Here is a 26,993-nt window from a genome sequence, read left to right as displayed (position 1 = left end):
AGCGAAGTCGCACGTCGACAGCAATGGCTAAACGGGGAGTTCCCCCAAGAGGGGCAGGCTCTCGTCTCGTGTCCACAAAGCCGCAAAGAATCATTCCAAAAGTCTTTGTATTTTATTCATCGGTGAATCTGAGCATCCAAAACATCATAGGTTTAAAATCATCGGCCAATGGCGTAAACCTGGCTCAGACGTCGAATGGGATCCTTCCCAAAAGGAAAAAGGCTTCTCCGCCCTTTTTGTCCAGCAGATAAGATGGGCCGCCCAAAGGCACGGATGCCACGCACGAGGCCCCGGGTCCAAAAGACGAGCGGCCGGGTCACGGCGGGGGGGCCGCTTTGATGCAGACGTTGCAGCGGCCCACGGCGGCGGCCCCGCGCCGGCCGGCCTCGGTGGCCGCCGGCGTGCTGAGCCAGAAGCTGTAGATGTTGGCGAAGTAATGGCACGTGCCCCGGGGGCCCTGGCATTCCACGAAGGGCTGGGGCCGGAAATCCACCAGACAGCTTCCCGGCGACGTCAGCGACTGCCCTCCGCCCTCGTCGCCCGCGCCCGTGTGCTGCCGACGAGACGGAGACGGACGCGCGTCAGTGGGGACGACGGCCGGCCTGGAGAAAGACCCACCATGAGGAAGGAGTAGCCGGTCCACAGGCTGGCCCAGTCGGGGGGACACTCGGGGCGGACGGCCGATTGGCTGTGCAGCGCCACGGGGGCCGAGGCGGCCTCGCAGACGGCGCAGCGGCTGATGTGCTCGCGGATGGCGTCCCCGCCCACCGGCAGGGCGGGCATGCCGGCGGCCGCCGACAGCCAGTAGGATTTGTCGTTGCGGCCGGCGTACGAGCACGTTCCCGCGTTGCAGGAGGCGAACGGCATGGTGGAGAAGACGCGCACGCACGAGCCCGCCTGCCCTGAAAACCAGCAGGAGGAGGAGCGGCAAATGGTGGCCCGTCCCGCCCGGCGCTCACTTGCGCCGTTTGCGAGGTAGGCGGCCGTTTTATTTTTTTTTTACCCAGGTCCTGAGTGTGGGCCTTCTCCTGGCCTTCCAGGTACAAGAGACTGTATCCCAGCCACAGGAGTCCCATCCCCCGCGGACACGACGGGACTTCTTTGGACTGGCTGTGGATGACCGTCAGGAAGCCCGCGTTGACGACCCCGGACGGTCCGGGGGGTCCGCGATCCCCGATCCCGCCGGGGTCACCTGTGGGCGGCGAGCGGGGTCGTCACCGTCTCTACAAAAAGGTCAGTCACAAATGTTACCTTTGTCTCCCTCCTCGCCGCTCTCCCCCTCCGGACCCCTCCGACCCGGTTCCCCGTCAGCACCCGGCGGCCCGCGGGGGCCTCGTTGTCCCGGACACCCGGCGTCGCCTTTGGTACCTGCGGCGTTGGTCTTGGAGTTACGCCGCGCGACTTTTTGCCAAGCGGCGTGTCGTCTGGTAGCTTTTTACCTTTGAGTCCCCGGAGACCGGCGTCTCCTTGAAAACCAGCACTACCCGGTAGACCCGGAGGCCCGGGGGCTCCCGGCGGGCCCGGTGGGGGGGAAGGATAGGCGGGGCAAGGAAATACTCTGCCCGTCTCTCCCTTTGGACCCGGCGGACCGGCGGGGCCCTTGGAGCCGAGAGGTCCGGCCTGTCCCGGAAAACCTCTCGGCCCCGGATTTCCAGGTACCCCCATCAGTCCCGGAGAGCCCCGCTCACCTGCTCGCCGAGATTTTCGAAATATGAAGAGCGCGACGGCCAGAGTCCAGGACTTGGAATGCACGGTCACCTCTGAACCCTGGAGTTCCAGCGGCGCCCATTTGTCCCGGCGGCCCCGGAAGTCCCTTTTCTCCCTTGAGGCCAGCGCAACCGTCGTCTCCGTTGTCCCCGTCGTCGCCAGGTACGTGAAGGATAGGACCGGACTCGCCCCAATCGCCAGGGAAACCTAAAAAAAGCGTTTGCCTGACCCAGGACCAGCCTCGACGGGTATCCTTTGTTGCGCCTCACCCTACCTGTCTCCCCATCCAGCCCGGGCTCACCGGGATCTCCCAAAACCCCTGGCGGAGGACTTTGGCAGTCTAGTCCGGGTTCTCCCGAAGGACCGAGCGGTCCCCGTGGCCCTAGAGGGTTACATGAAGATGAGATTGAGAGCACACCGAGCCCTTCGTCTTTGTCTCGTATCGGAGACGGCTGTAGAAAATAAAAGAGGCCGATCGCAGACCTCTGGCTCCCGCAGGTCCTCTGGGCCCCGGAGGTCCAGGCGGCGAAGAACTTGGGAGACCTGGAGGACCAGGAGAGCCTTTGTCTCCAGGAAGGCCTTGCGAACCCAGAGAACCCGGAATATTAAGACCTAGCGAGACAACACGGGGTCGTTGAAGAGATCCTCTCTTTGTCCGCGTCCGTGGTTTCTACCCAGATGACGGACATACCCCTGGTGCCCATGTCTCCTTTGACCCCTTTCAGTCCATCAAGGCCGTGAAGTCCCAGTGGTCCAGGAGGGCCTGTTCAAACATTTGGGTATGACCTCTCGTAGGACTATCAAGAGGTCATGCTTTCAAATTCTTCAAGACAAAACACGCTTCATTCATTTGACCTCTCACCTTGGAGTCCCAACATGCCTTGCGGTCCAGGTGGACCGTCAGCGCCCGCATTGCCAGGAAGACCCGGTACTCCTGGGCGACCCCCAGCACCCGGGGGCCCATCTACACCTGATACAAGAGTCTCCTCTTAGCTTGGACTTCAAATTCAAGTTCCTTCAGTCATTTTAGAAAGTCAATCCGGACGCCCTCCGTTTGCGAGGACCAGGTGAGGGCTTTGGGGGTAGGTGCCCGTACCTGCCGGTCCTTGCTCCCCGGGTTGGCCCGGATCTCCTTTAGAGCCTCTCTGTCCCGGCTCTCCGATGAAGCCTGCTGGTCCGGGATCACCTGGAGGTCCAGGAGGACCTGATGAGGGAAAACGCATTTCAAAATTCTAGTTGATTGAGCCGATTCTGACGCTCTGGAGCAGGTGTGGCCAAGTCCGGACCTCGAGAGCCCCTGTCATCCGGTCTGTTTTTCATATCTCCCGCCTCCACCAACACACCTGAATCAAATCATGGGGATCGTTATGAAGCTTGTGGACAGCTTGCTGATGAGTTGATCATTTGATTCAGGTGTGCTAGAGGAGGGACTGGACTGGATGACGGGGGCTCTCCAGGACCGGACTTGGCCACCCCTGCTCTGGCGGTAGAGCCTCACCCAGAGGCCCAGAGTCTCCTGGAGGTCCCTTGTCCCCAGGTAATCCGGATCTCCATCGAGACTCTCCTCGATCACCTGCTCCACGCCAGCAAAATTTGAATGACGTGCCAAGGTGGTCGCGAGTCCTACGGTACCTTTGGAGCCAGGACGTCCTTGTCGACCGCCTTCACCGGACCTGCCGGGCGATCCTGGGTCACCCTGGATGAGAAGATCAGAGTTTTCTACACACGTCCGGCTAGTCCTTCTTCCTCAGACTTCACTGATGATCCAGTTTCAAAATAGCATTAGCATTATTGCTAAGGGACAGGGAGCTGGCTGCAAACCCTGGAAATTTCCACCCATCCCTTCTCTCTAGCGCAGGGGTGTCAAAGCGATTCCGCTGAGGGCCGCAGTAGATCCTGGTCTTTGTTCCAACCTACCCAGTGCCGACAGTTTAACCAATGAGGTGTCTTCTAAATGAAGTAGCACCTGACTTTAATCAAGTGATTACACTCGCCAAAGGTATCCTCTTGTTCAGTTGGAATGAAAAGTGGCACCCACTGCAGCCCTTTGAGGACCCCTTTGACACCCCTGCCTGAGTCTAGCGCTTACTAGGTTGGTGGATTTGCTGGAGCAGAAATGAAATGCTGTGATACGCAGGCTGCACATCGAGTCCCCCCCCCCACCCCCCGGCGGTAGTCAATGACAAGGACAACTCCATTGGCTGGAACGCTTGATTGGAGTTTGAACAAAATAACCAATACTACGCTCTGGTTCCAGACGGGAGGAAAGAGCCACTTCACGGAAAATTGAGCGCACTTACCGGCTCTCCCGCTCCTCCGGGGAAGCCGAGGAAACCGGAAGGTCCGGGACGTCCCGTTCCTCCTGAAAGTCCGCGATCGCCCAAAGACCCGGGCGGACCCGGTGCACCCCGGATGCCCGGAGGTATGTCCGCACCCGGGTAGCCGGGCTTGCCCGCAAAACCTCGTCCCCCCTTACTTCCTGGTAAGAAAAGAAAGAAATCCTCCAACGGGCCGCCTAGAAGAGCATTGCCGTTCTTCCCAAATGGTCGACTTGGCTCCCACCTCGCGCACCGGGGAAACCGTTGACCCCAGGGGCACCCACTTGTCCTCTCGCGCCTTTAATGGGGACACCCAGCGTGTCTCCGGGACCTCCCGGATACCCTTTGCAACCTGTGGGAACGGAACGGGACTGGAGACGGGATGGTCTTTGTACACTACTATATAGCTAGCTGACTGATGAGGATTGCGTTGGATTTGAAGCCATTTAAGGAGCGACCATTCAAAGGTGGACACGAGGAGGGAAAAGTGGATAAAACAATTGGGGGAGGGGCCAATGAGTGGTGTTTGTACCCGTTTCTCCTTTAGGACCCTCACATCCCGGCCTGCCATCTTGACCGTTAGGTCCGCTCTCTCCCTTTCTTCCGGGGTAACCTGGGAACCCCATCCAGCCCGGGACCCCTTGGACACCCTTCCGACCATGAGGTCCCATCAGACCTGATTGAGAAATGATGATGTAACGTGGTGCTGCATCAACTCGGTTGATGAAGGGGCTCAAATCGTTAAGGGGGTTGCCAACCTTTTTGGCCGCCCCTCCCTACGAATCCAGAGTCTCCACTGGGACCGGCGGACCCCGGGAGCCCCGGATAACCAGGAATTCCAGGAGAGCCTGCTTTACCCACAGGGCCGCGGGGGCCATAACCCGGCGATCCCGGTTCGCCCGAATCACCTTTCTCCCCCGAACACCCTGAGAAGAATTTTGCACGGAAATAAGTTGCAACTCAACTAAACCTCCCCCCCCTGAGTCCAAGTTCTCCTGCTGAAAGAAAATTAAAGAGATCGCACTTTACCTGAGGAGCCAATGGTCCCTTGTGGACCAGGAGGGCCCGAGGGACCGAGTTTTCCTCTTTGGCACTGATTATGGACAGGGCCGGGGGGGCCCATGTCGCCTGTTGCGCCATCCTGGCCTCTCTGGCCCTTTGGTCCCGGGAACCCCGGAAGACCTGGAACCCCTGAAATGAAAGACACCATGTGAGAAGAAGACAAATGTTTTGTGTACTTGCAGAAGGCGACGACATTTGCACGGCTTTCTCTACGGGTTTGTGTACGTGCAAGGTCTGGAAGCAGTTCCGGAATCACAGCTGAGTCATTTTGATTTAGCGCTCACCTGGCAAACCCTGGTCGCCAGCTCCGCCTGGCACCCCTTTCGGTCCCCGAGAGCCCGCTAGCCCCGGAAAGCCAAGGGGCCCCGAAGTCCCCACGGAAGATTCTCCCCCAGGCCCTCTCAGTCCAGGAATGCCAGGCGCTCCCGGAGATCCTGCGGCACAGACGGAAACGTTGCAAAAGTTTCGGCCAGAGAGGTCAGTGGGAAATTCAGTACGCGAGGGGGCGTGTTTGGGTGGAAACGGTCATCAGAGTTTCTTGTCTGTCTTGGGTGTTTGTGGCCTCACATCTCCATTCTGTCTTGCATTCCTTAACAATCTCTGCATAAAAGACTCTCCTCAGACAGGACGGTAGTACCTGTTTCTCCAGCAAAACTGAATCCTTCTGGTCCTTCACTTCCCGGCTCGCCAATATAACCCGGTGGTCCTGGCAGAGGCAGAGGACGAGGATGTCAGGTTGGTCACAATTAGAGATCAAAAGTCTGGTACGACCGGTACCTGCCGGTCCGGGCGGACCCGGGAGTCCAGACTGCCCTTTTTCTCCTTTGCCTCCGTCAGGTCCTGTAAAACCATTGAAACCAGGAGCACCGGGAAGTCCTGCGGGACCTAAGCAGGGGACCAGCGAATGGAATGAGCAGCTGAAGGACATCTCAATGTCAAGCCGTGGCCATTTGTGTAAACCTGTGTCTCCAGCCTCCCCTTTCTGTCCTGGGGCTCCTGGGTTTCTGGGTACACAAGGAAGTGTTTCGCCTACAGACAGGTGACTTGTCAGTCTAACGTTGCCAATCGCTACGCTTGGAATTTTTGGCCAATGAGATTGATCTTTACCTTGAACACCTTTCAGGCCAGGGAAGCCAGGGAATCCCGGAGGACCGGGGGCCCCCAAATCCCCCTGCTTTCCAATTGCACCGGCGACACTTGATCCACGGGGGCCAGTGGGCCCAGTTAGTCCCGCAGGGCCGGTGGGACCCGGGAGGCCTGGGTCCCCCGGAGAACCAGAGTAACTGTCTCCCTGGAAGCCGAGAAAAGGTAAGTAGGCATGGAAAACCTTTTTACGTGCGGTCTTGCGCTCCGCGAGTTAAGTGCTCGGGTCGGCTTTGGCAGCGACCTGAGCGCCGGGGTTTCCGGGGAGTCCCGGGAGTCCATCCTCTCCTCTTCTCCCAGTGAAACCTTGTCTCCCCGCAACACCTTGCTGGCCTCTTTCGCCCCTCTCGCCTGAATGTAAAAGGTGGATGAGCCCAACAAGCACTAGCAGCGCCTTCACCACTTCAAGACTTTTGCTTCAAAATTCAGATTTTCGGCATCTACACTTTATTTCTTTGTTGCAACTTGCCAAAATGGACCCTGACCTAGTGGTTGAAATCAGATCCGTCAACTTGCCTTTCATTTCCACCACAATGAAGTCTCCTTTGTGACCCTTGAACCCTTTGAAACCGGGGAAGCCACCCAGACCCTGCAACCCAACCCAGTCAGTCAGTCGATCAAAGAACGATTCAAGAGAATCATTCGAATGTTTTCTGGAAAAAGAGCATCTGCTGGCCCTTCCAGTTCCAGACCTTTGCTTCCCCTTACCGGTTGTCCCGCTGCGCCGGTGTCTCCCGTGAAGCCCTTTTCCCCTCTCGGTCCCTGAGCTCCAGGGGAGCCTGGATAGCCCGCCAGTCCGGGGTCCCCCGCTGAGCCCGGGGGCCCCCTCACCACCACGGCGGGGCCGCAGGAGCATTCGCCTGGGCGACCTGACGGAATAGGCGTCCTTTTTGTTATGGCCGTCTACACCCGACCCAAAAACCTGAGCCCCGCCTAAACGCCGCTGACCTTTAAAGCCTCGAATTCCCGGGGTCCCCGAAAGTCCCCGTTCACCGGGCTCTCCGGGTTCTCCCGCTACGCCGGCAAGGCAGTAATAGCCTTCATACAAAAAAAGGCAAACGATCAGCACGGTGCAAAAAAAGAATCCTCCCTTCCCAAACAAATGCTGGCTTACCAGGGCTTCCTGGTTGTCCTTTTTGCCCTCTGGGTCCTTGGCTTCCCGGCCTTCCGCTTTCCCCAGGAAAGGCTAGGTCTGTGAAAAGCTGCCCCGGATCTCCTTTGTCTCCTCTGCTTCCCGGGGTCCCCATTGCTCCCACTCCACCGGGCGGTCCTGATCAGTGTTGAACAAATTGTCAGTCAGTGGCCAAGGAGTCCAATCACGGAATGATGCCCAATGAGAGGTCAGGGCACCTGCCAGAGATCTGCCGGGGAGTCCGCGGGGCCCCTGCGCGCCCGTGAAGCCGCGATCGCCCGGCGGTCCCGTCGCTCCGGGAGCGCCCGGATTGCCGACGTCGCCTTTAGCGCCAAACAAGACGTTGTCAAAAAAGATTTCTGGTCGTGCGCGACCAGAAATGCCACGCCTACCCGAATGGGTGATGTCAATTTCCCGAGGGAGGCCTTTAGGACCGGGCTCTCCCGTCACGCCCTAGGAAGAAGCCAAATGATACGAGCGGTGTCAACCGTGTGACCTGGCTCTCGCCAGATTATCCAGGAATTCAGAGCTAACCTTTGGACCTTCTTGTCCAATCAGACCTGGAAGACCAGAAATGCCCACATTGCCCTGAAACAGACAGACTGGCACTCAGCAACTATAAAACGGACAATTTTGAAGAATTTCCAACCCCCACGATAACGTGCAAGCAAACACAAGGGTCTCACCTTGGCTCCTTTGTAACCCAATCGCCCGGGACGTCCCGGGAGTCCCTGAAGAGCGCAAAGTCAGAATCACAAGTGTTTTGCGCCACAGTTCACTGTTCCTGGGACATCCTCCACGTGGCGAGAAGAAGGACGACTCACCCTAAGTCCCGGAGGGCCCACGATCCCTTTCTCTCCCTCCATGCCGGGAAGTGCATCCAGACCCTGAAAGTCGCCCATTTTCAATTGAGCTCAGTCAGGGTTTGTGGTGAAAATTTGACACGGTGTGACCCAGGGGACTCACCGGCAAGCCCGGCGCTCCACACGCCCCTTTTGGCCCGGCCGCGCCCTAGCGAGCGACGAAAGACAGAGCGTGGGAAATGAGGACGGCCGAGGCGCCAACGGCGCCATCGGCGGCCGCGAGGCGCGCTCACCTGCTCTCCTTTGACGTAAAAGTCCTCTGGGGGGTCGACGAGCTCGAAGGGTCCCGGGGGGCCCTGGAGGCCTTGCTCTCCCTGCAAAGCGGAAAAATGAAGGGTCGACGCGTGGCAAAACGCAGCGACCCACACCGGCGCAAAGTCGAGAGCGCCACCTCGTCTCCTTTGGGTCCCCGCACCGATCGGCCTCGTTCACCCTGAAAGGAGAAACACCAGCACCCCGGTTGACTACGTGGCGCTCTCCCGTCCCGACACATCTTGCTCGTGCGTGGACAAGGACCTAAAATGTCCAGCGCTACTCTGGCTAGTTTTAGTTGGGGTAACGTATTGGAAATGCGGTCACGTTTCTTAGCTCTCCATAGTGGGTACTTACGGGTAAACCTCTGGGACCTGGCAGACCAGAAAGACCCTGGAAACACGCAAAGACTCGGTCATAGTCTCATTGGGCTTAGCCTAGTGGAACAAGTCTGATGTACTTGCTCACATTCACTCCGTCGGGACCGCTAGGACCCGCAACTCCGCTCGAGCCTCTGGGCCCCTGTGCACCCTGCGTACAGACAAGTAGGGCATCAGGCGGGAGGTCAGGAGAGAAGGGCAGAAGGCAGAGCTCACCGTCAGACCGGGAAGTCCCCCGGGGCCGACCTCGCCCTATAAGGCAAGAATGTCAACGTTGCCAAAGGCCGATCTTGAATGTAAAACCCGACCGGGCCGGTCTACAGACCGTGACCTGCTCGCTACTCACGGGGACTCCTGGATACTCCAGGAAGAAGAACGTGGGCTCTCCCGGAAATCCCTTGGGTCCTTGAAAACCCTGCCACACAAGTCGGTCCGTGAAGCGACCCAACCCACCTAGGCGTCCGAGTTCGTAGGTCCGGCGCTCACCGGCTCTCCGCCGGGGCCCGGCTGACCGGGCAGGCCGGGAATCCCCGGCTTGCCTCGGGTCCCGTTACATCCGTCCCGGCCCGGCGGACCGGGCTCGCCGCCTGCGCCCGGGTGGCCCTGAAGTGGCAAAATGAAGCCGGGCTGAGCGTCCGGGAAAGGAGGCTCGGACCCGGCGGATCAAAGCGCTTCCTACCGGAACTCCTTCCAAACCGGGAAATCCGGGAACGCCGACCACTCCCTGAAACCAGAGGCAGAAAGCGAAGCGAAAGCAAAGCCAAGGGAAGCGAAGCAAAGCCAAGCGATGGCATGAATCCCCACGTCGTCTCCGACGGTGGCCGCGTGTCCAATTTGCGTCCTGTTGGCTTATTCACCGTGTCTCCCTTGGCTCCCAGATGTCCTGCCGGGCCTTCATCTCCTCGATGGCCTTTCTCTCCCGGAAGACCCCCAGGGCCCGGGAAGCCCGGGGGCCCCTGAGGACCCTGACGCCCGAGAGACCCCGGGTAGCCCTGAGGAAGGCAAGCATGGTCAAAAGTTCCACTAACGCGGGGCTTCTGCCATTTCTGTAATGCAGTCCAGGTTTGTTTGTCCCCCCCCCCCATTTACTCAATCAACAGGTGTCCCCTAACCCAAATGGTTGACTTAGTTTTATTGATTTATTTTTGAACCTTTATGTGGCAGTCATGGAACGCCTTGGCTGCCAGCCCACCCAATTTAAAAGGGCTCGGACGTCGAGCGCAGTCGAGGTCAGACTGGGAATAAATAGCGGGCGCTTTGACATTGACGACATTGACCCAAGGCGGTTACGCTGGACGTACGGAAGCCTTTCTCCCTCGCTGCCCCCGAAACTAAAGCAAAAGTCTCCAACTAGACCCCCCACCCGCTCCCCGCCACCAAGCGGGTGAGTTTGATGACATGTGACAGGTCTGATCTCTGTTAGTTTTTGCTTTCTCCACTTTTGTGCGGCAGTATTGAGGTGTGAAATCGGCGAGACAGGGGCTTTGGCGGCCGGCGGCCCCCCTCCCGTCCTCCCCGCCCGTCTGCGGCCCCCGGCTGTACCAACACGCGCTCCCTTATTGCAACAATTGGACAATGGAGCCACGGCAATGTGGCCCACGGGCCTGGCCGTGAGAAAGCCGGCGCCCGGGCTCTCCTGACCTCCGCCTCAACCTCGGCCTGGGGTCAAAATTTGCCGTCCGTGCCCGGGTCCTCCAATGCCTCCTTTTGGGGCCTAGCGGCTACCGGCCACTGGCTTCTCTGGACTTTGTTCTTCCTCCGGGCAAGACGCAACCTAACCCCGGGCCCGCCCACCCGAACGGGATGGGACGCCCGCTGGCGATCGGCTAGACGGAATAAGGACGATGGGTCGGCAAAGCGGAAGGAAAAAAGGTGGTGGTGACGTGGACGGACGAGCGTCTCACCCTCCCTCCTTTGGCCGGAAAGCATCGACAGGTGGCGCAGTCTCGCCCGCCGCACACGTCCGCGTCGTCGCCCTGGAGAGCGTGGAGGTCAGAAAAGAGACACCTTAGTCACGGACCTATTTGGCGACATCGCATGGCCGGATTGAACGGGCGCGGGAAGCGGCGCGGCGGAGGCGGCGGGGGCAGGTGGCTTGGAGCCAGAGAGCGGAGTCATACGCTCGGCTTCCCGCGATCTCATAGCGTGTCGCTGGCTGTTTGTGTTGCCGGCCGCATTCCTGCCGCGTTGTGTCAACCGAGTTAGCAGTGGAGCGTTTCTATCGGCGGGCGGGCGGGCGGGCAGGAATGCCAACGCCGCCGTGGCTTCCAGGGACCCTCTGCGACATATCTTATCTCTGCCATCTTATGGATATGCGCCCGGCGAGAAGCCGTACGTAGCTCAACCTCTGCTCAAAAGGAATGGCACGCGTAGCGGCGCCAAAGACGGCGAGCGTCTTTAAAAAAAACGGGCATATTTTGGGGGGGCTCGCTCGCTTGCTTGCTGTTTTTGGTAGGTCACTTCCTGTTGGGTTCGGGCCACTCGAAGCTCACGTTTTGTTGATTTTGAGGTCACCTGCAGATCATGAGGGGCATTCCTGTTGAATGGGGTCACTTCCTGTTGCTCTTTGGCCATTCAGATCACTTCCTTTCAAATTCAAATCACTTCCTGATGACTTTTGGGGATTGACCAGTCACTTCCAGTTGGTTTGGGGGCATTTTGGGGGAACTTGTTTGTTGACTCTCTGAATGAATTCCATCTGAGATCTATGCAGCGGGTCGGGGGGCCTAGTACTACGGCCGGCCGGCCGCACTATGTGGTGGTGAAAGCTTGAAATCTCATGATACTTGTCTAATGACAATAGAAGCATTCAATTCGATTCAATTGACCTTTTGCCAGGAGAGGCAAAAGGAGAGGCCTTCTTACTTACCCCAAGAACGGCGGTGCTGGTTAGAAGCATCAGGAGGGCCCTGAGGACACAGTTGGACAAAGGAGTCATGTGAGGAGTTAGGGCGGGGGTCACAAAGTCGGGGAAACAAAGACGAGAGGTAGACGATAGACGTGGAAGACGCCCAAAGAGGTGGCTTTGACAGAAGCCGTCGTACCTCAGTCTCATGTCGCTTGCGCGGGTCGAGCGGAGCCCGCTCGGCTAGGGGTCAGAAGCCACGCCCCCTCCGGCCGCGATCCCCCACGCGACCTCGACGCGGCCGCTGCGCCGGTCCGGGCCGGCCGCGCCTCCGGGCTTTTCCGGCCGAAAATCGGCGACGAGACGGAGGTGGAAAGGCCAAGTTGGCGTGACGCGCGGTGAGACGAAAAACAAAGAGTGAAAGAGATGGCGCCCTCTTTCATCGCCGTCTCCAGCCCCGAGACTTATTCCGGTTCTCCCCCGTCATGGCGTTGACAAGTGACGTGAGCTGGAGTGGTTCAACGGCTCCGAGATCCGGCGAGTCCACCGGGGTGGGGGGTCAAGCAGATTGACGGGCAGGTGCGCGGCCTTACCTGGGCGTGCGCTGGCGTGCGCTGGCGTGCGCTGGCGAGCTGTTGCGCTGGCCGACTGTTGCGCTGGCCGACTGTTGCGCTGGCGGCGGCTGCTGCTGCTAGCACGATGGGCGGCGTTTGTCCCGTCTGTCACTCCTTTGTCTTCATGTGGCCCAAGAGAGAGGAGCGACTCAGGCGCCGCCGGCTCGGCCCGCCGGCGCCGGAGTCGCACGGACCAGCGCTTCCGAGGCGCGCCGTCGCCGCCTTTCAAAATAAGACTGGCAATTTAGGAAGAGGAAAAGAGTTAGGGTTAAAAAGGCCGCTAAAAACGGGCCGTCTGACCCTGACCCTTTTATCTCCAAAGATTATGGGAAAAAAGGAGCGGAACTCCAGTCACGATGCCACTTGATCATTTTTGGGACAAAATGCTTGAAGAGTTTCAATGGCACTTTGGGAAATACCCAAGAACGCCGCCTTTCAACATTGACACTCAGCTTTTAATTTGAAAGTCCCGGGCCCCTGGCGGACCCCCGACTGGCCCCGCCCGGCCCCGCTTGGCCCCGCCTGGTCCCCCCCCCGCCCCCCTCCCGGGCGAGCGCCGGGCCGCCCGCGCCGCTCCGCTCCATCGCCAGCCGACTGACGAGATGAACGGCGGCGGCGCGAGGATGGCGTGTGGCTACGTCCTCATGCTGGCGCTTCTGCTCGGAGGCGCCGACGCGGTGAGTGAGCTGACGCGCCGGTCGGTCGGTTGGTCGGGTCGCTCCAAAAGCTCCAAACGCTCCAAACGCTCCAAATTCCACTTTGCCGCTTGGGCCTTTTGGTCGCGGAGCACTTTTGATTGAAACGTAACCGCATCCCGCGCTCCTTGGCCTTCACGTCGGACGGATGGCCTCCTTCAAAAGCCTTTTATCCCACGCATGCCGGCATCTTGCGCGCCACTCGCTAGACCTAAAAGCTATTCTCCGCCGTCCAATTTTTCTCTTGATTTTTTTTTGCCCTCTGCGCCCTACACCATACTTTTGACTCGAGCACGGGCCGTCGTTTGATTTTGCCCCAAAAAAGATGCGGCCATAGCGCGTCGGCAAAAAAACACCGGCGACGTAGAAAATGTTCATTTCCCGCCGGCCCGACGGCCTTCGGTCCATCGGGGGAAAGCGTGGGTGCGGCGTTCGTCTGGGGTGGGAATTGAGGCCAAATCCACGGCAGATGAGCGAGGCGCCCGAAACCCACCGGCCGCACCGTTATTGAAACTGGGAGGAGCGGGCCGGGCGCCGACGCTCATCTCCTATTTGGACGGAGCCACTTTTGCCCCCAATGGAAAAGGCCCGGCGCTCGCTAGCAGATGCCCAATCCATTTAAAGCGGGCGGGCGGGCCCACTCCAAACGGGCGGCGGTGAATGACTGGCGGAATCGAACGCGAGCAAAGGCCTCGTCTTTGTTTTGGCGCAGCGTTGGAGAGAAAAAGAGCATCAAAGACAGACTTTGGCTGCCAACGTGCGCCAACGCGCCCGAGGCGACGTGACGCCGCTCCACAGATAAGAGCGTCGCCGCCGCCGCCGCCGCCGCCACCGGCGAGATAAGACCCTTGTCGGGCCCCGGGTCGCTGCCCGGCTTAGATTTTGTTTGGGTTTGGGCTAGAAATGTCTCCCGGAGATTAGAAAGACGGGGAGGGGGGGCGTTGAGGGTGGGTTGTCTGGGGGAGATTTCATTGGACAAAAAGCCTAACGTCTGCCCTCGGTGTATCTGACCCTTTCCCAATAGTCATCGATAGGCTAGAAATATACGTGAGTCCGTCGTCAAACGTCAAGTCATTTGGTCACAAACTCCTTTTTGAAAAAAAAAAACAGGAATGAATGAATGAATGGCTTGACGCCTTTTCTTTGCGCAGGCGTGCGAGTGCAGCGCAAAGTGGCCGTGTCACTGTCATGGCGTCAAAGGACAGAAGGTGAGTGTGTCATGGCTTCTTCTTGTTCTTGTGTGTGTTTGCTTTCCTTTTCCGCCTGTAGTGTCCCTCCAAGCTTCCCTTCTTCTTGTGACCAGCTGCTGCTGATTGATAATCAGCCTCTGTCTGTCTATTTATTTCAAGTCTGTGTGTGTTTGTCAGATGGTCTGCTTTGTTTGTACCGTGCCACCTTTCCATACCGAGTTCCCCCCCGGTTAACCCGTGTCTTTCACGTCGGGTTTGATTTTGTGATTTGATTTCAAAGTCCTTGTTCTTTTCTAAAGAGCCTGCCTTAATTCGTTCAAGTTTCATGTGAGCATTCCACTCGCTCGTCCACGGCCGCTCCCCCCCCCCCCCCCCCCCCCCCCCCCCCCCCGCATTGGGGTCCAAGCACTTTCCACCAGCGAGCTCATCGTAACGGAGCGCAAGCCGGCCAAATCTTTCCCTTTGGCAAACGACCAAAGAAAAAAAAAAAACAGCCAAACGACACCGTCACTCAAACAATTGTATTCCTTCCCGAGACATGGCAAGATTCCTTTTCCGACCTCGGTGACCTTTAATGGTGTACAACAGCTAATATGATTTTGAAATCTAAAACAAGAAAGATGAGTTGAAAAATAGGTCAAATAGAAAGAAGACGTCCAGGCGGGCGTCCTGGCAAGCGGGCGGGTGGGCACTTCCTTCCTTATGCCCGACCTCCCACGCGCCCACCATGTGTGCTCAGGGGGAGAGCGGCTACCGAGGCTTCGACGGCCTTCCCGGACTGGTGGGTTACCCCGGCGACGAGGGCGGCCAAGGACCCTGGGGGCCTCAGGTCAGTCATTCCGTCCGTCCGTCCGTCCGTCCGTGCCTAACGGTCCCGGCCAATACCAACCACGTCGCTTCCGCAGGGTCAGCGGGGGTCGGCGGGACGCGTCGGAGTCAAAGGTTCTCGGGTAAGCGCCGAGAGGGAAAGGCTTAGATCAGGGGTGTCCGAACGGAGGCCCGCCAAAAAGCGCCCAAATGTCATTGAACGTGGCCAGAAGCTTGGATTGGGGCTAGCGCTTGAAAGCAAGATGGCGCTAGTCAGCTAAGCTTCAAGCATCGGAACACGGCGTCCTGAAATCAAAGCTTCGGGATTTTCGCCGACGCCTGTCCACATCCAAAAAGCATCATCCCACTTGAGGAATGTTGCCATTTTCTTGACTTTTTGATTTGGTCCTAAACCAAGCCAAGCCAAAAAAAACATTTGAACCCCCCCCGCCCCCACCCCCGGGCCTCTACCGGTGCCAAAAACGTTTGGACCCCCCTGATTCTCAGTAAGACGTCCCAAAGACGCAGCATGCGCAAAGCGCTGACCTTGTTGTGACGCCTTCAGGGTCTTCCGGGCCCCGCCGGCTTTCCCGGCCCTCCGGGCCTTCCGGTAAGTTTGGCCGTCGTGGGGAAGCCCGGCGGGGGGACGGCTGACGCCACGCTTTGTGCCTTCCGTCAGGGACTCCCGGGCGGGGACGGAGCGGCGGGCTCGCGGGGACTTCCCGGGTGCAACGGGACGCAGGTAAACACCGGCGTGGCGCGCCTTGCTCTTTCAAAGTCGGGCTCACCTTTGAAAAAGAGAGACTTGGAATTGCCACGAGCGCCACAGCCGCCGCCGTCTCTCTTTGAACCCTAACCCCGTTTGGCCAAATTCCCCGTTTGGCAAAAAATGCCATCCTATCGACAACGTGGTCACGCTCCCTGGTTTCAGGGTCAAGACGGCTTTCCGGCCTCCTCTGGACTTCCGGGATCGCCGGGCCCGCGGGTGAGTTTTGCTACCGGACGCCGTCCCGAGTTCAGGAGGCGCACGCTAACCTGCCTTCGCAGGGTCGGCCGGGAGCTCGGGGAGAAAAGGTTTGAGAGCCGCCCGTCGGCGCCGACCACGCTTTTCGCCGCTCCCGTGGGAATTCCTGACTTTGCTGTGTTCCAGGGAGACTCGCTGGTCTTCCCCGCTTCGGCGAGCGTCAAAGGCGCTCGAGGATCGCCGGGGCCGGACGGAGACCGGGTGAGATGGAAAAAAAGCCCTCTTCTCTTCTGTCTGAGGCAGAAATGGCTTGGAGTGAAAAGCGGCTCCCACTGTGGTCCACTGCTTTAACCCCCCCCTGACGCACTGGTTTTCCCACTGATGACCCCGTGTCGCCAGTGTTGCCCCATATCCCATAACCCATTAAAGGGTGTCCCGTCCCACCTTTGAGCGGCTGTCCACTGCAGGAGGACGGACGGTATCGTCGCCAGCCACTCACGTCGACCGACCTCTGCTTTTTCTTCGGCAGGGCGCCGGCGGCCAGCAGGGTCCAACTGGCGCGGAGGGCCCGTCGGGACGGGACGGACTTTGGGTGCGCCCCGTCCCCTTCCCCAGACCGTGGCCGGCGGGCCGTGGCCTGGCCAATACTGACTTTTCCTTGTTCCCCCCCCCCCCCCCAGGGACGTCCGGGTCGGCCGGGGTCGCCGGGAGAAAAGGTGGGTTTGCCGAGGCGGCCTCGACTGTAGGACGCTTACATCCCCCGTGCGCGTGCTCTCGGTCCTCAGGGTCAAGAGGGTCCCAGTCCGGTCAGTCCCGGTCCGCAAGGCTTTAAGGTAGGTGAGCCCGCCCGGCACTTTTGTCTGCTCCGCCGAGGTCCTCAAGGTTCCCCCGGCTTCTCTGTCGTCTGTCAAGGGAGAAGCGGGCCCTGCCGGAATCCCGGGACAAAAAGGGATCAAACTGTACGCCGAAGGCCCCAAAGAACTCAAGGTCCGCTCTCCTTCCGTCCGCTTTTTGTCAACGCATTCATTCAACCGAGCGTCTGTCCGTCCGCCGATGTTCCCGCTGGGGTCGTTCAGGGCGAACCGGGCGACGTGGGAGCCAAGGGTTGCGTGGGACCTTCGGTGAGTCGCTCGCTGGGCACCCCCCTGACCCCGCCTTTTGTCCCTCGCCGGTCCGAGACCTCTTGACATCTGTTCAGGGTCCGGCGGGAAGGTCGGGAGTCAAAGGAGAGGCCGGACAACGAGGGGAGCCGGGCTCACCGGTAACTTTTCCCAACCTTGCGCCCCCCGCCAATGTTTGCCGCCCGAGCGCTAAACTCCTCCCTCCTCGTCCGCGTCTGACTCCTTTTCAGGGAAAAGCGGGAAAGGACGGCCTCCTCGGGGAGCTGGGTCAACCGGTGAGGAACCGACCAAAAGCACCTGGCGGGTCCAAGGGAGGGGTGGACAAAATAACCTACAAAATGATCTGCATTACCAGGGCCAACCGGGGCCTCCTGGCTATTTGGGACCCCCGGGCATCGACGGAGGACAGGTGAAATTCTTGCACCCAAAAACTAAAACCTATTTGTTCAACTCTTGTTCAATCAATTGTTCCCACCATTTTTTCTGACGCAAATGTGTGAGTTGGGAGTTTGATTTAGTCATCAGGGGTGTCAAAGCGATTCCGCGGAGGGCCTCAGTGGGTCCTGGTCTTTGTTCCAACCCATCCAGTGCCGACGGTTTAACCAATGAGGTGTCTTCTAAAATAAGTAGCACCTGACTTTAATCAACTTGCAAAAGGTATCCTCTTGTTCAGTTGGAATGAAAACCTGCACCCACTGCGGCCTTTTGAGGACCGCTTTGACACCCTTGACTTTGCTGATAACGGGACCACACGTACCAATCAACTAAGTCATGGACATTTGTGCTTTTGTGTTGAGGGCGAGAAAGGCGACGATGGACCTCGTGGTCTTCCCGGCGAGGTGAGATGGACGTGGGTGAACACGGATGTGGAAAGAGCCAGAATTAGGCTTTAGGGCTCTGACAAAGCTTTTCTCGTCCAGATATTTTTCAAGCACGCATTGATCAAAGGCCCGACGGGGGCCCCGGGGCGGCCCGGTTTTCCAGGAGTCTCCGGAGAGCCAGGTACCGTCAACCCCGACCGTCTCATGCCAGTCCAACACATCCCATCTTTTGCTTCTTTCCGGACCCCCAGGACTCGTGGGCTTTCCCGGACCGCAGGGCGAGCCAGGTACTAAGCCGCCGCTAGCGCTAGGCCAGACTTGGGACGCCCGGCGCCATTGGTTTTCTCTCCAGGTGAAGGGTCGATCGGTCCGCCCGGCCCCCCCGGGCCGCCGGGCTTTGCCGGACCCAAAGGAGAGCGAGGGGAGCCCGGCCCCGTCGTCGTCGGGCCCCCGGGACCCGACGGGGTCCCGGGCCTTCCCGGACCGCAGGGAGAAGCGGGAGAATCTGGAAATCCAGGTCAGGGGTTACTCACTTTGAGTGAATTAGAAGCACTTGGCGGCCCAAAAGGAGTGCTGGTCTGACCCAAAGCTCATCTTTTCACTACGGAGCTATTTGCCTCGTTTAAAACAACCCTAACCCAAAAACCCGTCTACCAAAAACAAATATGTGGATTTCACGGTTAACTAAAGTGAGCTGGGTCACGAACCCAACCAAGTCGAGGTCATCGTTTTCTTTCCGAGTTAAGATTGTAATGGGTCGCCTCGTTCCTTCAGACTTCCGGCGAGAAGAAGTGGGAGCGCCGGGCGAGAAGGGTCGGAAAGGCCCGGCCGGACCGCCCGGGAGCAGAGGACGGGAAGGCCCGGAAGGTGGGGAGCTAAAGATGGGGCAAGTCCTCCTCCGCGCCACGCCGTCCGTAATCCTCGCCGATTGTTTGGTCGTCAGGCGAGAAGGGGGACGTGTGTTTCGCCTGTCCCGTCGTCGCCGGCCCCCCCGGAGCTCCGGGTGAACCGGGACAAGCGGGCGCAGATGGGCCCAGAGGTGAAAAACCGCATCCTCCTTGCTCCGATGTCATCACGTCACGGGCTGGTGGTACATTGGCTGAGGAGTTGCTTTCTTACTTGCACACCGCGTCATTTGGATCCTTACGCTCTGCCGCTGTCGCCACCGTTCTTGTTGGCGGAAGACATCGCCACTCGGGCTTCGTCGGATCTAGTTGAAGCCTGAGTGGATGTTTTCCCTGTGCAGGGAATAAGTCAAAGGAGTTGTTAGGTTCACCAGTAGGCATTCCCAAATGCACGCATAAATAAGAGACGGGACAATCCTCTGTGAAATGCACTGCAACCGACACCACGCTCAGACAACCTAAAAGCACTAAAAGCCAGGCAATGTACCACTAGAAAGCCAAATCAACACCTTGAAGACCTTGACTTGTGCTCTTTGCGCTCCAGGTGCATCGGGCCCTCCGGGGTCCAAAGGCGAAAGGGGACCTATGGGTATTGCCGGATACCCTGGTCCGCAGGTGAGCCGCTAGATAAAGCTCCCAAACGGCTCCTTTCCGATGAGTCGCTCGCTCGCTCGGGGGCCAAAATAATGTCTCTTGGCTCTGCAGGGGCTCTTTGGTGTCCCGGGACCGCCAGGTCGTCCCGGCCAAACGGGGGAGCCCGGAATCATGAGAAGGGTCGGGGAGAAGGGGGGAGTCGGGGATCCGGGAACGATTGGGGCTCCGGGTCTTGAGGGTAAAGAAGGACTTTCCGGAATCCCGGGACCCAGAGGCAGTCCTGGACCTAAGGGAAACCCCGTGAGTATCGCATTATGTTTCTCCGTCCAAATGTTGGTGGCGGAATGCCTCAGCTGCTTCTCTTTGTGCTCCCTTCTTTTTACTTTGATATTATTTGAAGAAAAAAAGATCACACTCCAAATGGGTACGGGTTTAGGGCTCAAATGGGGAAGGCCACGAATCGCAAATGGCGTAGGTGCAACACACCCTAGCTCTGTTTAATTGCAGGGACCTGGAGGACCCATAGGCGAAAGGGGTCCTATTGGAGTCACTGGTGTCAGGGGACCGACCGGACAAACGGGACCGCCGGGCCCGACGGGCTTCGGTTCTCCCGGACGACCGGGACCGCCGGGAGACGTGGGAGTTTTGGGACTGCCGGGACAGCCCGGTAAACCGGGTGAGGCTTGTCGGCTGTGCAATGACAAATTGAAGGCGGAACCTAAAAGGCCAGACCATGCTTCTCAGGTGAAAAAGGTACCCCCGGTGAAATCAGGACCAGTCCGGGAGATCCCGGCCAGAAAGGAGCCAAGGGTTCTTATGGGAATCCTGGAGTGGAAGGTGAGGCTGGAGTTGGATTTCATTCCAAAATGGAGAAAAATGGACTCCTAACCCTGAGAACCCTAGAGTCTGATCGTGTTATTCTTCCGCTGAACTCAGGGGTGATGGGCCCGCCTGGAAATGTAGGATTGGCCGGGCTGAAGGGAGAAAGGGGACAAAAAGGATTGACTATACCGGGTCCCCAAGGCTTTCCAGGACTCAAAGGTCAACATTCAGAAGGTGACTATTCCCTTTTTGACTAAAATACCACCTTCTGGTTTCCATCTCAGGATTCAAAGGTCTACCGGGAGCACCGGGCGTGCCAAGTTATGGGAGCAAGGGGCGTTCCGGACCCTCGGGACCTCCTGGAAGACCCGGCCTCAAGGTGACATGGCGGCACATAGTGGAAGAAGCCCCCTCCCCATCCCCTGCACCCTCCCGATGACTCAACTCATCCTCCGTGAATCTTATTAAAACAGGGGGATGCCGGCTTTGGTTTTCCGGGCCAGCAGGGCCAATCAGGGCCACAGGGAGAGGACGGCTCCGTGGGGTTGCCAGGGTCGCAAGGGTCACGAGGAAACGTCGGAATTCCAGGATCTAAAGGACAAGATGGAGCACCGGGTCTGAGAGGTAGATTGAAGCTATCACCAGCGCCTTCCTTTTCCCAAAATTTTCCAGGCTTTTGACCTGAATGTGTTTCAGGTTCCCAGGGTCTGAATGGGATTCCTGGACCACCCGGCTCCGTTGGACCCTGCTTTTTCGGAGAGCCTGGACCCGCGGGACAGCCGGGGCCCACTGGAGTCATTGGCTTTGCCGGTCAAAAAGCTTTTGGCTATTTCTTTTTTTGTTTGACATCTCTTGACTGTGATGGTTGTTGTCTTACAGGTGGGCGGGGTCTAAAGGGTGAGAAAGGTGATCCTGGCCTACCCGGAATGGGAGCTATCGGGCCACAAGGACTGTCGGGGGTCCCGGGTTTTGATGGACCTCCTGGTCTACAGGGAAGCATTGGTTTGAAGGGACAGGCTGGTGCCACTGGTACGCCAGGAAATCCAGGTAAGGAGACTCTCGGTCCTTCTTGGCCACCTGTCAACCCCTTGTGGAATCCAAAGTCAGTCCTGCAACTGCAAATGGTTTTGACCATGCAGACATGCGCGTATGGCTAAAAATTGAAAGCACAGGAACTGACTGAAATGAGATTTTCCAACATTTCAATCACACCTGTACATATGTGTGTTAGGTATCATGGGGAACGCTGGTCTACCAGGACCCGGCGGGATTCCAGGCAGCCTCGGGAATCCAGGAGAGACCGGGAGCCCCGGGCCAAACGGTGACGGTAACGCCGTTACCACAAACGGCTTTGTCCGTCTCCCATCTGCTGACAGTGAATGGCTGGCTCTCACAGGCCAGGAAGGCGTCACTGGTGCCACGGGAACTCGGGGACCGCCTGGACCTCCGGGAGACCGAGGGGAAACGGGACCCAAGGGAACGCACACCACCGTGGAGATGTTTGGAGATCTCGGAGATCCCGGGGAGCACGGTAATCTCTTCTGTACAAGTCTCCTTTGCGCCACATCTTGCCTCTCGGTGAAGACGCGGGTCTTCCCGGGGGGCACCGCCGGTCCAGCGCTTCCTTTGTCATTTGACCAAGGCAACGCGGGCCAAAAGAGCAAGAGAAATTCTTGGAACCATGATTTTCTTTGCCGTGCTCACAGTTTGACAGCTCTTAAACAGTAAAGAGATGCGCTTAGCCGCAGAGGTAACATATCTAAAGGGTCCCGCCAATTTTCACTGGTCTCTTCATCCACAGGACTTGTGGGTCCAACGGGCGCCAAAGGCTGTCACGGTGGCCAGGGGCCTCCGGGTCTTGACGGCACCGATGGCAGACCGGGAAGAGCTGGACCACAAGGTTTTTTTTTTTCCTTCTTCTTTGTTTGTTTGCTGCATGCTCATTTGGTCGTGAACACTACCATATGTCCAAAAAGCAGTTACAATCAATGAAATATGAAAGATCACCCTCAATCAATCGCCCGAGAAATAAAAATGATTTTTCGCCCTCAGGACCCCCTGGAGAACCAGGTAGAGACGGAGAGACGGGTCCTCCCGGTTCCTGCGGGGCCCCCGGCAACATGGGGGACATGGGAATACCCGGTCAGTCGGTTGACGTCACCACGGTCCTACATTTTCTGCACCGCACTCATTCTTTGGTGAGAAACGGCCGCATCTCCTCTCCAGGGTTCAAAGGCGAAAAAGGTTCTGCGGGACCCTGCGGAGAAGCCGGGTTGAATGGAAAGGATGGCGCGGAGGGACTAAAAGGCGCAAAAGGCCAAGCCAGTCTACCCGGACCTGGACTCAAAGGAGATTCAGGAGAAAAGGTTACTGATTTTCATCTCATCAAAGGGAACCAAAAGCCTACTTCTTGGCCACGTTATTTCCCTGCCAGACGTCCAGTGTCCACTTGAGTCAATCAATCTTGTATCCCGCCCGCTAAGTCCTGTGTGTTAGCAAGCGGAAAATTGCCACAATCTCGCTCAATCACTCCTTCCAGGGGGAGCCAGCTTGTGCGGGTCCTGCCGGTGCCAAGGGAATTCCAGGAGACAGAGGAGGTTTCGGTCCTCCGGGCGCCGGCGGTCTCTGTGGCCCTAAAGGAAATGCCGGACCCCCCGGTTGCAGAGGTCTTTCTTTTGATTCGGCGTCGGGGTTCTTCCGATTCCACTTTCGTAAGCAGGGCCAACGTTTGCTCTCTGCATCAGGGCCTCCCGGTTCTCCTGGCGAGAAAGCTTGCGATGGACCTCCCGGGGTCAGTGGACCTCCAGGACCCAGCGGTCTCACAGGTGCCCCAGCGCCATCCAGCGGCTTTTTCAAAAATGGCCCGCAAAACGACAACGTGATCAATGCGTCTCCTTACCAGGTAACAAGGGGAGCCCCGGAGATCCGGGCCCGTCGGGCCCCAGAGGAAACCAGGGTCAAGATGGCATACCGGGACCCCCTGGAGAGAAAGGAGCCATGGGAGGTGAAGGCACTGGAATGAATCCCGCTCTCGGAACTGCTGCCCGGGGGCCGTTCGAGGCCCGAGGGACCATATTTGCAATGATTGGCGTTTGTGGAAGCGGCGGATTTGATGTCCAGTTGTTCCATTTGCTTCCCTTTTCCGTGGTGCCCTTTAATGGCATTTATGGCCAGACCTACTTTAGTCCTATGGCAATTGGCAACGTGGGCCACTTGCGATACAATCTTGCACTGACACCAAGTGGAAGGAAAATGTTGACGTACGACGCGACCAAGATTCCTCCTCTTGTGAACCCAACCCATCCCGATCGCGATTAAATGGACTTTCCGAGGATCGTGGCTCACTCCCCTCCACCTGACCCGGGCTCTCTTCTCTTCTCTTCTCTTCTCTCTGCAGAACCTGGAATCGGAGCCAGGGGCGCCGAGGGGGAAAAAGGTTCACCCGGTGAGTTTGTTTGACATGCCTCTATTCTTTGTTAGGAAGAAAAACAACAAGGAAAATCAAATGTTTGTTCTCAGGCTGCCTGGGAGAAAAAGGACCTCCCGGTACTTGTGGTCATCCGGGGCCTCCTGGCCCTCCAGGAAATGCGGGTTGTCCCGGTCCGCCTGGGTCTCCTGGACCCGCTGGTCTCCGTGGCAGCCGGGGACCCTGCACCGAAGGAGACAAAGGCGCAAATGGACTGCCAGGAGAACAGGGAACAAGAGGTTAACCGCCGGCCCTTTGAGACACGCTCGCAATTAACGGCGACATTCATCAACGACACTCTTAAATTGAATTTGGGTGCAAAATGGCACGCTTTATTTGGGATTGCGAGTTGCCCCTTTGCTCGTAGGTCAACCGGGTTGTCGAGGGCCCCCCGGACCTCCGGGGCCCGGTCTGAAAGGAGAGAAAGGCTCTAAAGGGCCTACGGGTAACACGGGAAGCCCCGGTTGCCACGGCGATCCAGGCCCGCCGGGCAGACCGGTCAGTACGTGCGCCGTCACCTCGTAGAAGATGGCGTGGTCTTTTGGTCGGAAATTGCCCAACCAAATGTGTCCAGGGTGTAGAAGGAGCGCCTGGAGTCCCGGGTCTCAAAGGCCTGATGGGATACATCGGGGCGACGGGACCTGTCGGTAAGAGCGGATCCTCTTCGCTTTTCTTTGCCACATCTAATTGATTTTTGCCCTTTTTCTTTTCAGGCACAGAGGGTGACGACGGTCCAGCGGGGAACACGGGCTTTTTCGGACTCGCGGGACCGACGGGGAGACGGGGTAAGAACATTCGGGTCACGTTGGCTTCTGCATGTATCAGACTTTAGAGGGAAAACATCAACTGAAAGCAAAACGGGCGGACTTTTCAGAAAAAAACTAAACGAGTGGCCAAATGCCGCCCTTACAGGCCCCAGGGGGAAAGACGTGTCCAGGGAGGTGCTGATTTTACAAGGAGATCAAGGCTTACCCGGAAATCAGGGCGTGCCGGGACAACCGGGGGCCGCCGGAACGCCAGGGACCAGCGGCGCTCCAGGTGACCCGTTTCGGCAGGTCGATGAAAAAGGAGCCCCGTTGGGAACGAATCCGTTTGCCGCGCCCCGTGTCGTCGGCAGGTCCAAAAGGGGAACGCGGGGGCCCCGGCCCAACGGCCTCGCCCGGCTTCGCTGGACTAAAAGGTGACGCCGGGGACGGAGGGGACCCGGGAGTCAAAGGTAAGAAAGCCAAGGCTGAGTGATCTGGTAAGCCAGAAACGCATTGGAAGGACACCCGACGGCATTTTAGGACATCTGGCTGGGCTTCTTGAATTGCATTCAATTCAATGGGCTGATTTATTGATGGAGAAATCAAGCCCGTTTGACGTGACCCTCACGCCAAAGCAGACTTTTCTTGCCAGGGTTAAACCAGACCCTAAGCCTCGCTACGTGCACAAGAAGGACATTTTTGCGCCCTTTAGGTGTCACGGGGCCGCGGGGCGCAAGGGGCGCCAAGGGGGCGCGGGGACCGGTGGGCTCGCGCCCCAACGCCCGTGAGAAGGACGGCTTCCTGTTCACCCGACACAGCCAGAGCGTGGCGGTTCCGGAATGCCCCCGGGGATCCGTGGAGGTCTACGGCGGCTTCTCCCTGCTCTTCATCAACGGCAACAACCGGGCTCACGGGCAGGACTTGGGTAGGCGCCCCGCCGTGCTCGCGCCCCCCCCCACCTCGGCCCCGGAACATCGGGACTCGGCCCATCTCTTCCCTCTGTTTCCAGGAGCCCTGGGCAGCTGCCTGCCTCGCTTCAGCACCATGCCCTTCCTCTTCTGTAACACGCACAGCACCTGCCGTTACGCCGCCCGCAATGACTACTCCTATTGGTTATCCACCGACCAGCGGGGCCACGGCGACACGCCCTTCATTTCGGGACCGCGCCTGAAGAATTACATCAGCCGGTAGGACCGGGGCGTGGGCGATGCCGGCCTTGGCCGACGCCAGCCACATTGCGCGCCCGTGACCCGCCGTCCGCGCGCCCTCAGGTGCAAGGTGTGCGAGTCCCCGGCCAACGTGATGACGGTTCACAGTCAGACGCGCTGGGTTCCCGAGTGCCCCTCGGGATGGGATCCCCTATGGTCCGGATTCTCCTTCGTCATGGTGAGCTTCCGCACTTTCCCTTCAAACGTGGGCCCTTTGGTTGCCGACTTTTGGGCCGGGAGGCTACCGGCGCGTGGCCACGAAGGGCCGACGGGCGGCTCCGGGACACGTTGTCTCAAATTGGACCACGAATGGCTTGAGTGCCAAACTGAAAAGCCGCAGCGCTTGAAATTGGGTCGAGCGCCAGTAAGTCGCGGTGACCTCGGGGCCTCCAGGAAACCGGAGTGGGGGCGGAGGGTTCGGGTCAGCCCCTCTCGTCGCCGGGATCCTGCCTGGAGAACTTCCGCAAGATTCCCTTCATCGAGTGTCACGGCAGAGGGACGTGCAACTTTTACACCGACTCGTACTCGTACTGGCTGGCGGCGCTGGACCCGCTTGAAATGTTCAGGTAGCGCCCCACACGTGAGCCGAAGGCCGCCGAAAGGGCCGTGCCGGGATCTCAAAGCCCGGCTCCCCTCTTTCAGCAAACCCAGGCCTCGGACCGAAAGCGGCGACCCGCCGGACGACTTGATCGGCCGTTGCAGAGTTTGCGCCAAACGACTGTGAACGCCGACCCCACGCGCTTCCGCCGGACCCGGGGGAGGCGCCGGTCGGCGGTTGGAGCGGACGCAAACCCACGCGAGGACGACAACGACAACCGCCACCGACTCCGTTAAGATGCCGTACCACCAGCGGAGGCGCTGGGGTAAAGCGCGACGGCGCCACCTCGTACGTCCGCTCACGAGCCGCCGGACGGAAAAAGTCCATCGCGGGGAACGCGGTCAAAAAATGTCACCCGACGGCCGGTTTGGATGACAAACCAGGACGATGGAAATGAATGCGAGCCGTGGCAGAAGCTTGAGCGCGGCTTTCTCTCTCTCTCTTCCGCTTCTCACTTTTGACGCTAGATGGAGCCATAGTCACTCACGTAAGCTGCGCCCCTGCGTTTAGCCGCTAGGACGGAGCGTCTCCGCTCTCTGTGTAGTAAACATTTGACCCCGTGTAGAAATGCAGTTTGGAAATGTTGTACCGTAGCACTTGACGAATACAGGATTAGCGTCAGCAGAACCCTCCCCGCCAGTGTCTTTTTTTTTTTTTGGCCACCGGTCTGGCCCGACCGAGCCGCCACGGCGACGACTTTGCGTTCCGGGGGAGCACGCGGTCATTTTCTGCTCAAAGGA

At 58.7% G+C, this 26,993-nt stretch overlaps 2 protein-coding genes across 2 annotated transcripts; one reads left to right on the top strand and one right to left on the bottom strand.

Annotated features, from left to right (window-relative positions):
* Nucleotides 1-93: 93 nt before the first annotated feature.
* On the bottom strand, nucleotides 94-12,852 carry col4a4 (collagen, type IV, alpha 4). The gene is made up of 47 exons (XM_077610709.1): nucleotides 12,296-12,852; nucleotides 11,902-12,038; nucleotides 11,727-11,766; nucleotides 10,762-10,833; nucleotides 9,715-9,849; nucleotides 9,537-9,581; nucleotides 9,344-9,460; nucleotides 9,204-9,272; nucleotides 9,074-9,109; nucleotides 8,946-9,008; nucleotides 8,835-8,870; nucleotides 8,617-8,658; nucleotides 8,459-8,539; nucleotides 8,329-8,373; nucleotides 8,187-8,249; nucleotides 8,049-8,093; nucleotides 7,897-7,950; nucleotides 7,755-7,815; nucleotides 7,581-7,685; nucleotides 7,345-7,500; nucleotides 7,179-7,268; nucleotides 6,939-7,099; nucleotides 6,747-6,819; nucleotides 6,475-6,581; nucleotides 6,195-6,378; nucleotides 6,048-6,116; nucleotides 5,865-5,972; nucleotides 5,725-5,793; nucleotides 5,372-5,521; nucleotides 5,055-5,216; nucleotides 4,784-4,951; nucleotides 4,558-4,701; nucleotides 4,270-4,377; nucleotides 4,008-4,186; nucleotides 3,340-3,403; nucleotides 3,206-3,280; nucleotides 2,804-2,911; nucleotides 2,570-2,677; nucleotides 2,399-2,470; nucleotides 2,191-2,319; nucleotides 1,982-2,089; nucleotides 1,759-1,914; nucleotides 1,440-1,688; nucleotides 1,252-1,368; nucleotides 1,004-1,192; nucleotides 619-902; nucleotides 94-553 (listed from the first exon to the last, which is right to left on the bottom strand). Exons 2-47 carry the CDS (start codon nucleotides 11,910-11,912, stop codon nucleotides 317-319), a joined length of 4,944 nt encoding a protein of 1,647 aa, XP_077466835.1. The 5' UTR covers nucleotides 11,913-12,038; nucleotides 12,296-12,852; the 3' UTR covers nucleotides 94-316.
* On the top strand, nucleotides 12,839-26,880 carry col4a3 (collagen, type IV, alpha 3). Its single transcript, XM_077610708.1, has 52 exons — nucleotides 12,839-12,993; nucleotides 14,163-14,219; nucleotides 14,941-15,030; nucleotides 15,107-15,151; nucleotides 15,574-15,618; nucleotides 15,688-15,750; nucleotides 15,940-15,993; nucleotides 16,056-16,082; nucleotides 16,159-16,233; nucleotides 16,502-16,564; nucleotides 16,653-16,688; nucleotides 16,758-16,805; nucleotides 16,885-16,959; nucleotides 17,049-17,093; nucleotides 17,171-17,233; nucleotides 17,324-17,368; nucleotides 17,449-17,502; nucleotides 17,891-17,932; nucleotides 18,014-18,095; nucleotides 18,166-18,201; nucleotides 18,267-18,431; nucleotides 18,689-18,781; nucleotides 18,858-18,953; nucleotides 19,364-19,434; nucleotides 19,525-19,713; nucleotides 19,921-20,089; nucleotides 20,158-20,250; nucleotides 20,350-20,454; nucleotides 20,520-20,614; nucleotides 20,709-20,859; nucleotides 20,932-21,045; nucleotides 21,115-21,282; nucleotides 21,467-21,556; nucleotides 21,632-21,766; nucleotides 22,037-22,135; nucleotides 22,288-22,377; nucleotides 22,462-22,601; nucleotides 22,775-22,901; nucleotides 22,980-23,060; nucleotides 23,138-23,239; nucleotides 23,633-23,680; nucleotides 23,755-23,940; nucleotides 24,069-24,199; nucleotides 24,276-24,348; nucleotides 24,415-24,486; nucleotides 24,614-24,739; nucleotides 24,819-24,917; nucleotides 25,160-25,372; nucleotides 25,457-25,634; nucleotides 25,719-25,833; nucleotides 26,049-26,221; nucleotides 26,298-26,880. Exons 1-52 carry the CDS (start codon nucleotides 12,919-12,921, stop codon nucleotides 26,377-26,379), a joined length of 4,989 nt encoding a protein of 1,662 aa, XP_077466834.1. The 5' UTR covers nucleotides 12,839-12,918; the 3' UTR covers nucleotides 26,380-26,880.
* The last annotated feature ends 113 nt before the right edge of the window (nucleotides 26,881-26,993 follow it).

Source organism: Stigmatopora argus, chromosome 10 (assembly GCF_051989625.1).
Source record: "Stigmatopora argus isolate UIUO_Sarg chromosome 10, RoL_Sarg_1.0, whole genome shotgun sequence".
In the NCBI taxonomy this organism is placed as follows: Eukaryota; Metazoa; Chordata; class Actinopteri; order Syngnathiformes; family Syngnathidae; genus Stigmatopora; species Stigmatopora argus.
This window is presented reverse-complemented; position numbering and strand designations above follow the sequence as displayed.